This window comes from Cupressus sempervirens, chromosome 3, assembly GCF_028749045.1.
Source record: "Cupressus sempervirens isolate cs-2001-9-10 chromosome 3, ASM2874904v1, whole genome shotgun sequence".
NCBI lineage: Eukaryota > Viridiplantae > Streptophyta > Pinopsida > Cupressales > Cupressaceae > Cupressus > Cupressus sempervirens.
In genome coordinates, this window is record NC_143120.1 from 733,664,153 (window position 1) to 733,677,222 (window position 13,070).

The following is a 13,070-nucleotide window of genomic DNA, read 5'->3' on the forward strand; positions in this document are numbered from 1 at the left end:
TAGAAAGGACTTGACCCCTGTTACATCTCCTAGGTCTTTCATTTCAATAGTTACTTTTAGTTTGTCTAGGTCGATATTTAAACCATCCTTGCAAACAATATGACCAAGTAGTTTGCCTTGTGGAACCATGAAGCGGAATTTCTTTGGATTGAGTACCAGGCATCCCTCCATGCATTCACACAATTTTGTGAGGTGTGTTTCCTTCTCATTTTTATATTGACGAGTCATTTAGGAATGCCTTAAAATATCATATGGACATTTTGTCAAAGATGTGGAGGATAATCCTCAAGAAGGTGGCAAAAGCATTGCATAAGCCGAATGGCATCTTGTTATAAGCATACACTCCATCTTCTACTATAAAACTAGTCTTTAATTTATCTTGCTCTACGATATTGATCTTGTTGTAGCCCAAAACCACATCCATGAATGAGTGCATCTCAAGCCCAGGCACCTCCTCCAGTATGTTATTGATGAATGGGATCGGGTACGAATCTTTGATTATGACCACATTAAGACATCGGAAGTCTAAACAATTCCTCATCTGATTAGCCTGCTTTTTGAGTGAGATGACAATTGGTAAATACCCACTCGCTTGTTCGTACTTGAAAAATAATTACAGCGTCAAGCATCTTTGCAATTTCTTGTGTCTTAGCTGCATAGTTTTACTCATACATTACGACCTTTTCCATATCAGCATTACTCATACATTCTAGAAAGATGTTAAATGTTGTTGCCTTCAATACAAGCTCCCAATCATCCCACACCAAGATTAGCTTTGGGTCTTCTTCTTTTCCCAAGTTTATTTTTTCTATACATGTTTCCTTGTATTTCACTTCCTCATTCTTCCTCGATGGGCAGGAGTGCCAGCTATGTTGCCTACCCCTTCCTTGTACTCCTTATATTTTGTTGGATATGTATCCCCATCCTCCATTTCTATAATTTCCAACATGTGGCAATTCGGTAGGAATACCTCATTATCCTCCATCTACCAGTGGAACAACCTGTTAAGGGAGTTGGTTTTGTCTTCCGAGCAGCTTCCCAATCTCAAGATGCCCTCGTCATCCGGCTCCATCCCTCTAATCTTGTCACACCCCACATTCTTTGACTCAGAATTGAATGCCAACTCCTAGCTTAGTGTTTGGCTTCTGAGGTCAATGATGTATTTCTTCCCTTCACTCTAAATGGAAGTTTATTCTTTTTCCAAATATTGTTCTCTTTTGCTATGATGAGCCAACCTCTGTCGAGAAGGGCGTCATACCACTTGTTCTCCAAAGTAATGACCAGGAAGTCAAGAAAAAATTGTCATGTTCCTACAATCACTTTCTGTGCCATTAGTGGCCCCAGAGGCCTTATGCCATGCTGGTTTGCTCTTACCAAATGGAGTGTCGCAGCCAAAATGCCAGTTTCCCCAGTGCCTTCCATGTCACTTCTAGGAGTACATTTACTCTCGATCCTACATTTGCAATGGCATTGGTGAGTGTGTCCGCTGATCTCCATTTCTACTACAGCAAGGGTCCTTCCTACTCGAATTGTGAGCAGCATTTGTTGGGTAGGCACGAGTCCTCTTGGGCATTTCTCCTCCTACCTCCATTATCTGTGTTTGTGTCCTTCCACTGGCCGCCATTAGTGTCTTCCACATTGGAGATTGTCATTTTCAATTGCAGCATTGTTTCTAGTAGGTATGTCACCCGTATTGGTACAGTGGCCTACAACATCTATTTTAAGATGTTAGCCTCAAATGTTGACCGAGTCAAGGTATGTATAGCCTCATGGATTTATTTGTCTTCTTTTTCTATTGCCATCTGCATTTCCCTTCAAAATTCCTTCAGCCTTTTCTTCTCTGTGTCTGGATCTGGGTATGTGGCTTTCTAGGTTTGGGATCTAATCATTGCTAAAACTTTCTCTATTGGATTTCTTACTACTGTTAATCTCACGACTTTCTACTATTATTGGGTACTCCTTACTTTTAAATTGTACGAACACTCTTTCAACAAGTGTCTAATACTTAACAAGAGTTGCAAAATAATTTTTTGGGACAACTGGCTCTTGCATGCCCTTCATTCTTGCAATCAATTTATCATATTTCCATTTCTCATTTTGTCTTTTTTTCCACCCTTATTTCCTTTATCATCCATAGCATGTCCTTGCAGAGTGCCTGGATCATTCGTGACTCCCCATCATTGTCACCATCTGAGGTATCATCGCTTACCCTCATTTTGCCTTGTGATGTCCTGCTCTCACTTTCAATATCCATCACCCTATTGTACGCCTCTCTATACAAGGATGGCAATACTAACTTCATCTTCTATTGAATAAAGTGTTGATCCCTCAATGAACCATCTCTTATTTGAACTATTTGTCGGTTGACTTTCCAATTCGTCGATTAGTTCCTTCAGCCTACAATGGTAGGGGCCAAACTATCTCATTCTTCCCTTGTCAAGCATCATATATCTCGACTACTACTTCGTCATCGCAGAGTAGCCTAAATTCTACTTCAAAGGCTTTTTTCAAATCCTTTCACATTGCTTTATCCTCTGTTGGAAGGTTTGTCTACCAACCGAATGCTATACCCCTCAAGGTATGACAAGGAATGCTTTTACCTAATAATCGTTGTCCTCATGCTTCCCAGATAGTCATGCATGTTTTATAATGGCACACAAGATCTTCTGATCAATTGCTACTAAATTTGGGCAATTTTTACTTGTCCTAGGGGTTTGTCATTTGCCACATAAGATAGGTATCATGTTCGTTATTAGATTTTGGTGGGTTGCTTCCTCCACATAACTGTGCATCTTTCGCACCTTTGGCTACTGCACCTCCAGCAATGATCGGATCTTCTAGTTATACCTTTTGATCTCTATCATTCACGTCTTGGCATAGTGGTGCCTATACTCTCTTCTCCCTAAGTCTCTAGTTTCGTTCTCCCTATCCTTGTGTTTGATATAGGAAGGCTCCCTATTCTCCGTAAGATGTTCTGAAAGAGGTCCCACCATGTCCCCTTCAAGTTCTTTTTCTTTGTCTCCTTCCTCTAAGTGCTCAAATGGTTTTGATAATGGAGGCTTGCTCTCCTTGCTATCTCCCTCTTGCCTCCACAATATACTTTGGAAGGGTAATTCTTGTGTACTATCCTCCCACTCTCGATGGGCCAATGTTTGGGTGGCTAGGCTAAAGGAGTTTTTGCCTCCTATTGCAAATGTTCTCATCTTCGTATCTTCTCTTGGATTCTAACTGATATGTATAGGACAATTTCTACTTCCTTCTCCATTTGTGTTTCCTCCTTAGTACACCTTTTATATTTGTTTGGCAAGAGAGCTACTAGTTTTTAATATTACCGAGGGTACGACATCTATTGATGTCTCAAGGTTCCTCCTCCCTTTGATTCCTCCCTTTGTACCATTGTAGTATATGTTGTCTATGTTCTCTTTCTACTTCTTGTTGCCTATCAACTTCCAGCAATGTGCGTGTCAGTAACCATGGGAGGTTTCGCAAGAGATCGTACACTGCATCGATCATCATGAGTTCAGCAAAAACTATACTAGTGACTCCTCATGGGCCAACATTTGGGTGGCTATGCTAAAGGAGTTTTTGTCTCCTATTGCAAATGTTGTCGTCTTCGTATCTTCTCTTGGATTCTAAGTGATCTGTGTAGGGCAATTTCTACTTCCTTCTCCATTTGTGTTTCCTACTTAGTACACCTTTTATCTTTGTGTGGTAGGAGGGGTATTAGTTTTTAATATTATCGGGGGTACGACATCTACTGATGTCTCAAGGTTCCTACTCCCTCTGATTCCTCCCTTTGTACCATTGTAGTATATGTTGTCTACGTTGTTCTCTTTCTACTTCTTGTTGCCTATAAACTTCCAGTAGTGTGCATGTTAGTAACCATGGGAGGCTTCGCAATAGATCATACATTGCATTGATCACCATGAGTTCAGCAAAAACTTTACCATTGGGGAGAGCCATCTGCTTTGCCGCCCGCTATATATACTCATTTACTGCTACTGAACGAGATCCTTTGTCAACTGGTCCTCCCCAGTTGTTTCCTCCTCCTCAATGTCACTGTCAATCATTAGTACTTTGTCAAAAGTATAGCTCATTATGCCTCTACCCTTCCACCTATCACTGTTCCAACCTCTAGGTTCGAACATTAAGCAATGACACCAAAAATGTTATATGACAAATGTGGAAGTGATATTGCCACAATAACCATTCACTAATATTATACAAAAAACTACATTAATAACGAAATGATGATAGAGCAGTAACCACACAAAGCATTTAAATGGTTGAATATTATTCTCATTGATTGTACCAGAGTCTTACATAAAACATAAGCATAATTTCCATAGTTTTGGTAACCCTTTACATATTGTATTCCTAGTTGATTAAGAATACCAACCATCGCAACCTTTCGGCACAACCTGTTGGGTGGATATTTTGCAACTGACAATTTATACAAATTCGATTGCGAAATAGGATTACCAGCCATAGTGTGTGAGATAGTCTCTCTTAACTTAAAGGGAAGGCTTCTCCCCTTCTCAATGTTCCTTAAATCAACTCAAGGTAAACAAGAAGTTAAGAAATATTGTAAAAGGATGTTACCGATATTCTTTCCTCCTATTTCAAGAAAGAATCCCTTAATTGTGGAGCAAGTAATGGACAAGATTAATCTCTATAACTACTCTTTAGTTGGAAACAATAATACCAATAAACTAACTCCAACTCACAAGCTGACTGAAAGCCAACCAACTTAGATCTATGTCTAGTTTTTTTTTATTATAAGATAAATCTCTACTATTGGAGCGCACAAACTTTTAGAAGTAGATGATTTCCACACTGTAATTCTATAAGTTATTTCAGTGCACACACATGAAAGTAGCTTAACTCTACAAATTGCATGAATATAAGATAGTAATGTAATCCACAGTCACAGCTTCTAATCTATACTGCCGCAATTGCTTCCAGCCACAGCTTGAATTCAATTGCTTCTCGTACTCACTTTTCTCTAATACACACACAAGATTAACATGAATAAAGACAGTAAACTCAAATTGCAGTCACAGCTTCCAATTTGATTCACAACAATTGCTTTTAGTCACCACTTTGAATTCAAATGCTTCTTTATATTCACTTAAAATTTCGAAGTTTTATTGCACAATAATAGTTATGCTTGTACAAGTTTGGCAAAGCTCTATTGCATATAAAAAAGATGATTATTTGCAATTGAGGGCACTCCTTTATTAGGCAAAGGAGTGAGAGAAAAGAGGAAAAAAGGTGGGAGAAACTCAACCACCATAACTAACTCAAACAAAAAACAAAAAGACTTAATAGATTACATGACTGAAGGTATGTGTAATTGGGTTACATGCAAATGGATTACACGAAACATGTCTTCTAAGCAAAAATGATGAAAATGTTGGAGTTGTCATGAGTTTCTGTATTCTAAGCCACTGCATTTACTTTGATAACCGTCGTGTTCCATCTTTTGGCAGCCTTTGATTCTCTTTGATGAATCGCCAATTGTTATTTGAAATCTCTTTCCACAGTTGTTGTGAATTCTCCTTTGTAGGATTTGCACATTCTGAATTTTCCGGCGCTTTGAAGACCTTCACAATGATGTCCGGATGAAAACTCAGAACAACTTTCCCATCAGTACCTTTGACTGATTTTTTATTTTATTTTTATATTTTTTCAATCAAAGTGCATAGTGCATTCCTACATGAACTCAGGTTCTTGAGCAGCCATTGGGAAACTGGAGACAAAATGAATATTGCTTCTTTTGATTTGAAGCATATCTTCTTGACAGGATGTCTCTATTCTTTGGAAAAAAATTGACATTTCTTGACTTAAAGAGTTCAATGCAACATGAGAATTCCAAAAGGTGAAAACATCTTCTAATTGGATTGAATCCATGAAGGTTTCAAGATTCGAACAATGATGGCAGATCCATGGAAGATAAGTGTTCAAAGTGTGATTATGATACTTATCGAACACTTTAGAAGACTGGAAATGATTGGAACAACTTGTATTTTGGGTAAAAATGGCGAAAATCAGGTTTCACAAGGGGGGTATGCAAGTAGGCAAAAAAGGGCTTTTGTTTTTAATGGCCAAGAATGCAAGTTGGAAGCATATGGATGTGTGTAAGATGAAAATTTGTAATGTTTAAAAATGTGAGTTTTTACCAAAATCGGATGCAATTACATGTGGTGAAAAACTCATTATTTTTACTTGGTGTAAATATGAAATCAGGTTTTGGAAGCGTGGTTACATATTTAGGAATATGGAGTTTGGATGAATTTGGAGATGGATTGAATATGGAAGATGAATGCATAAAAGATACTTGCATTCATTTGGTGAAAATTTCAACTTTCCTTCTCAAGCAAACTAAAAACAAACAATAACAAGCAACCAAAGTATATATAAAAAGCAAAAACGAAAATAAAGAACATACCTCTTGCTTTGACTTGATTTGATAAATTCCAAAACTTCACTCTTGCATGCAATTTCGTTTTTGGGATGAATAACCTTTTGCACTTGCAAGAAATGAGAGTTTTAAACTTATTTCATAACATGAATCAAAAATCTAGAGCTGCATTCAAACAAATAGAAGATAAAGAGTAAAAGAATGCAGCAAATGAGCAGATTGATCAAGAAATGCAAGCAAAACCGAAATCTTACACTTACTTGGAGAGCAAAGAGCAAAATTAGGAAGAAGAAGAAGTTGAAATGAACTTGTTCTCTTCAAAATCGGGTTTCAGAAGTGTTTTTGCATGTAAAGATCAAATGGTTTGAAAGATTCAAACTCTAGCTCTAAATCGTGGTTTACAAGTGCAAATGCATGTGCTAAATACTGCAAATGTGCTTGCAAATGCCCTCCTAAGTGCAGGTCGCACTTTTCCAAGTGATTTGCATGTTTGAAAATGTCTTGTCAAAGCAAATTGAGATTTGAATGTTGCATTACATGTGCATAGAAAGATGTAAATGCTTACTCCAATGGCCTTTTCTTTCCAATGCCTTGGCGAATCGGGGTTCTTCAGATGCATTACAAGTGATGTTTTCCTTTTAAGCTGAAAACATGGCTTGGAGAAGGCATTGCATGTAATGCAAATGCATATATTCTAACGCCTAAAGCAAAATCAGAGTTTAGGAGATGTGTCACATGTTTTAATTGACTTGCATTTGCACAACCAAGCTTCAATAAACTTGGACGCCCAAGTAGTGGAAAATTGGGGTTTGCAATTCCATTTACATATTTAAAATAGCCTCATTCCATACAAATCATGGTTTGTAAGACTCATTACATGTTTTATTTTGCATGAAACTTCATCTCCAAGGCAAATCGTGGCTCTTTGATACAAATACATGTTTGCATTTTGCATGCAAAGACCAGAAACAGGTTTCGAAAATGCATTACATGTTTTAAATTGCATGTAAAACTGCCCAGTTAGTTGTTTTGACAAGAAACAAGTGGTTTACAAGCCAAAAACATGGTTTTGAAGGGCAATTACATTTATTTCATTCAAAAATAACATGTTATTGACTTGCATCACTTAAAGTTTCTCTTTACCAAATGACTTTTTCATTCACTTTAGTGAATCTCACTTTAGAGAGGGTCCATTACATATTTAAACTAACATATTTTACATGTTTATGTGTAAATAGGTTCAAAAAGTGAGATTTAAATTAAATGTTTTAAGTTAAAACATTAAAGTAAAACTCAACATCAAAATAGACTATAAAGTGCACTTTAACAACTTAAATCACTTAAGTTATAAATTGAAGTGATACTCAACATAAAAATATAACATGAAGTGCAATATAACGACTTAAATCACTTAAGTTATAATTTTTTGTCTAAAAGTAACCTAAAAACATAACAAAAAAAGTGATTTTAAGTCATATATTTCAAAAGGTGCAACTCAACATTAAAATATAAAGTAAATATTTTAAATATGTAGTGGAGGTTCTAAACTCCACTTTTTGTGCACTTAAACTTTAATATATTTTAACTAATAACTCCTATTAAGCCCCAAGATATCTCAAAACGAAGGTATGATTCAAAGGAGGAGATTGAAGGAAACAAAAAGATAAAAGCAATCCAAACAAACAAGTAAACATAAAAAGAACTTTGAAGGCCTCAAAAATCAAGTATAGGCTAACAAACTGAAAAAACAAAAAGACTTGATGAGAACCTTCAGTAAAAAGACTCTTTATATGGATTGGTGATAATTGTTATTTGTTACCAATCAAATAATGAATTATCTTAGAGATATGCAAAACTTAATTGGAAAAGTTTCATAGTGTTGCCTCCATTTTGTGGTGACAAAAGGAAGGACAACACAACCAACTTATTATAATCCTGTACTAACAAGTATTAATCTGCTAACAATTATTAATCGCCTACCATAACCACAAACATTAATTGTGATATGATCTTCTCCTTAATAATCGTACCTTGGTAAAGAGCATGTGAGTAGTTGATGTAAAGGCAAATCATGAGGCGTAGTGTTAGGCTAATGATCTCAGTGCTACACATCAACTCCAGTTTGAATCTCACTTGGTCACCACAAACCCTTTTGGTTCTTGAATGGGTAGGGATGGGTTAATCCATTTGATGGTGTGTTTGATGATGTTGTTTGGGAAAATCCTATTGAAGGGTGGTGGAAATGTAATTTCAATGATGCATTGAAAGGTAACCCTAGACCTTTAGGAGCAGGATTTATCATTCGAGATTCAAATGATGATCTTATTACTTGTGGCGGGAAACACTTGTTGAATGGAACTAACAATATTATTGAAGCACAAGCAGCTTTAATAGCAGTACGAGCAACAAAGAAGTTGGGCGTCAAGAAACTACATGTGGAAGGTGATTCACAAATCATTATTAATGCAATTATCAAAGGTGACATGGATGCTTGGCACCCACAAAATTACATTAACCAAATTATCGCACGATCACCCTCTTTGGAGGATGTCAAATTATCACATGTAAGAAGGCAAGGCAATAAAGAAGTTGACACACTATCAAATTGGGCCTTAACTCTCAACATGCAGGAAATCATACTCAAAGATTTCCAAGACTTAAGGATGGATGTGGGAAATCCTCTATAATAACTAAAGCTCCCTTTTGGCCACAAACAACTGCAACCAATTAATGCGGCATGCAAGTGACGACGGAGATGTGATGGGAGTACAATGTGATGTTTGTTGTGATTGCCAAGTAATTACTAATGATCAGATTGATTATGATGGGGAACATTTCACTTTTGTGCCTCCAAGAACAAAATTTGGTGAGTCTTTTTTGTCATTTCATTCTCATCTCTAAAGTTCTCTACAAGAGAAGAAATGGAAACTTCTTTTACTCACTTGAACCAAGCGAGCAGAACCCATTTTAAAGGCATTGCAGGAAATTCGGGTTGGACAAATTGTTTACTTTCATGGATAACAAGCTCACAAAGAGTGTCTCAATTCTACTAGGGGAAATGTTTCACCACGTTGAGAATCGCCACAAGACCAAATTGACATTTACTCCATGATTATGGCCTAGGCATTGCAACTTGCCAAAGATAAAGCCATCAACAAGTTGATTATGGAAACAATTGTTCATCAGGAGGCAGTAGGAGGATTTGAAGAGATTTTAGCAAAATCTATTCCAGGACTCAGAATTAATTTGAGAGACCAACAAAGCGGCCTTTCGAAGATTTAGGGCATTAAGTACATGGCCTTTGTATGGCATTTTCATGAAAGGTTAAGAAATAAAAGGTTTAGAGAGACAAGGAAAGGTTTGTTTGCTTTGAAATTCATGGTCATGATCCATTTCCTTGATGAAGACATTAATAGAATGAAATGCAATGTCGGATGGACTGAAGAGGATGAAGACAAACTCCAGAAACTCAAACAAAGGAAAGAGGCAGGTAATGGTGACAAGGATTTCCCAAAAGCAAGAATCAATGCATTGTTCAATGAACGAATTAGTGTTGTGGCACAAGGTTGGCACTAATGGATGGTCAAAAATCTCCAATGGTGCCCTACTTCTCTCTATTTTTCTTCTTCTAATCCAGGGTTTACTTTGCATGTTCGGTTTAGAGTTTTTTGTACATGTTTCTTATTTAAAATGGGTTAAGAATGATCATCTTGTACTTTTGGGTGGGCATGGAGAATGCCAAATTTCTTGTGGTGTGACTTTTGTAAATAAACTCTGGCTATTACTAGTGCATTGTACCATGAATGGGCCCCCGAATAGTGGTTCTTTTGGTTTGTTTCAATGGTGGTTGGCCACTGACCTGGAATCAGTTTGGTCAAGGAATTGTTCCAGGGATGGTGAGGCTGGTGGTTTGGCATTGTCTGGAAGTTGTTGGAAGGATTTGATGCAGATTTGGAGCAGGCATGTCAATTTTTATGTAGGTTTTGAGCATAAACCCTGCAATTTTGTTGCGAAGAACAAATTACAATCTCTGTTATCTCTGACAAAAGTGGCTGTTGGTTTAGGGTTTCTTTGAAAATCCCGTGTCTGACATTTTGAAATTGTAATGGGTGGTTTGGTGGCTGTTCTTGGGGTTTTTTGAATTTCAGTACTGAAACTCTTATTGAAAAGCTCTTTATTTTATTAATAAAATAAAGAGCTATTATGGAGAAGAAAAATAATGGTAACTCGGTATAGGGCGGTGACGGCCTTCAATCTATAAGTATGAACTTATATTGCCCAAATGCTATATGCAATGTGATCTGTGTTGTAGATATAGATCTGCAATTTACCAAAATACCAAATGTAGACTTACAGATACTTAAGAGCGATCAGATACTTATAATAAGAGGTTATGTTATATTTGAGAGTCTCGACTCTCAATGCATCAGTTGTAAAAACATTATTGTGTGTTATTATAGTGACCTGCAAATTGATTATAAATGCAAGTCGTGTAATATTGAATGACTGGATAGTAAAAGCAGTATATTATTTGCAATAATTTCCTCTAAAAATGGGCTATCTTATAACTATGATCCCAGACTGTGGCTGAAGAACATTGGACGGAAGTCATATCTCCCAAATGTGAACCCTAATAGGGAATAGAAAGTTTTTAATGTGCTATGAAATTGCTCAGAGCTCTTCCATCTCCACTCTTTATTTTGGACTGCTGGTTGTTCCTTATATCTGCTGTTGTTGTATTTGATTCCTTGCCTTTTCCAATTCTTGTTTCATAATTCTGAAAACTTCTCCAGTCCCGTCGCTCCATTTTAGCCAACCTTTAGTAATATACTGTTTTGGTCTCTTTGTAAAATGCTCAACAATAGTTATCTCCTGTTAATGCTCTGGCTCACTTTTTTTGTATTGAGCAGTCTCGGTAATCAGGTGCTCTATTTTTATTTATTGGTCTTCAAAATCATTAATCGATGTTCTCCATCCACATTTGAATGAGCTCTTTAATGTATCCAATATTGATTGACTAGTATAGAAACATGTTATCTATTCTTTTGGTATTTTTTTGTGTCCCCTATCTTAATTTCTAAATCCCTATTAATACCCAATGCTTGGATTATGGGCTATGGGTCATAGGTCGCAACCCATACCCAATGTTCTTTTGTTTTATTCCAGTCGACTATTATTTGCCAAATATCATCAACTTGTTGTAGTCAATTATGAATTATATCACTTAGTTGACATTACTAAATATTTATTTATTGGTTTTAAATTAGTTATTATTAATTATAAGGAAACAATTAATCAGATATACATATATTGATTAATATTATTTAATGGATCAATATCATGATTGTATTGATTGATTAATATTCATTATAGATTATACAGTATTTACTATTGACTCAATGATTTTAATTAACAATATTAATAATGTATTATCTATATTTATGCATGTATATTTTAATTAATGATTTAGTTTGATTAATGTAAGAGCTCATATATTAATTTGGGTCAACCTATAATTATATATTTTACTTTTTTATTATCTTGTTAATTTTTTATTTTTTATTAGCTCTTATTTGAGAAAAAAGGGGAAATGACAGCCTTGGGCATTTGTCATTATGAATAGAAAATATCACATCAAAAGTTAAAAGTTGAGTGTGTTGGCATAATGTTCTGCACAAATCAAAATGGGCTTAACCAACAATCAGTGAGGAAGTAGATACTGATGTGATTGAAATGGAGTTCGCTGGCCATATGGATGATAAATCAGGCATTATAGTTTAAAAATCTAAAGCTGGAAATGAACTCTAAGTGGGACCTGAAATCATCATAAGATCTTCACATGGGGAACATAATTATTTTGGTCAAATATTATCACCTAAAAAACTTCCACCGAATTGCTAACAAAATGGGAAGATAAAACATTGTTGTGTTAACTCACCTGATTCCGAAGAAGGCCAAGAATCAAATAAATAGCAAGCTCCGCACATGATAGTGAGTTTCCAGAACCACTGCCTGGGATTCTAGCAACTTTTATTCCAAATTTTGTGGCAGCCTCAATATCAACACCTGCTTCCACGATATGCTTATTTGTTTAGATAACTTCATTTTTGTTTATGAGGCTTTATATTATGCAAACTAAAACATAGAAACTGAATACTGCATAAAAATATGACATAGATCCAAATGGGCAGAAAGTATGAATGTATACAAATATAAAAAGAAACATAAAACATGCCACACTACAATGGATTTCGTGTGGTTGTATACTGAAACAAAAATATAAAGTTTCGCTTTTATTGTTAAATGATTTTAAAACTATGGGCAATTTTATATTAAAAAGGAACATACCTTCCAATCCTACACCAAATTGCATAATCAGTTTCATCTTTTTCGCATGAGCAATGACTTTTGATTCAAGACGCATACCACGTACTACGCATATATCATAATTTCCGATTTTGTCAGGGACTTCATCAAAGGGTACAGCATCCACCTGAAATTCAAATACCATGGAAGACTAGACATTATAAGAATATAGGAATAGTATTTTGTGTTTATTTATACAGGAAGAAAACTACAAGAAACAACCAAAATGATTTATGAATTAAAAATAATTAGTAAATTGAAAAGAAAAAGGTCATTACCT

The 13,070-nt window shown here is 35.9% G+C and overlaps 1 protein-coding gene across 4 annotated transcripts in view; it reads right to left on the minus strand.

The window, feature by feature from the left end:
- LOC149568863 (D-isomer specific 2-hydroxyacid dehydrogenase family protein) overlaps nt 1-13,070 on the minus strand; it is a 165,379-nt gene that overhangs the window by 99,919 nt on the left and 52,390 nt on the right. For all 4 annotated transcript variants that reach the window (XM_089821746.1, XM_089821747.1, XM_089821749.1 and 1 more), the window contains exons 2-3: nt 12,773-12,917; nt 12,363-12,490 (exon numbers count right to left, since the gene is read on the minus strand). In XM_089821746.1, the coding sequence (XP_089677872.1) occupies nt 12,363-12,490; nt 12,773-12,917 (273 nt within the window). The remainder of the gene's footprint in view (nt 1-12,362; nt 12,491-12,772; nt 12,918-13,070) is intronic.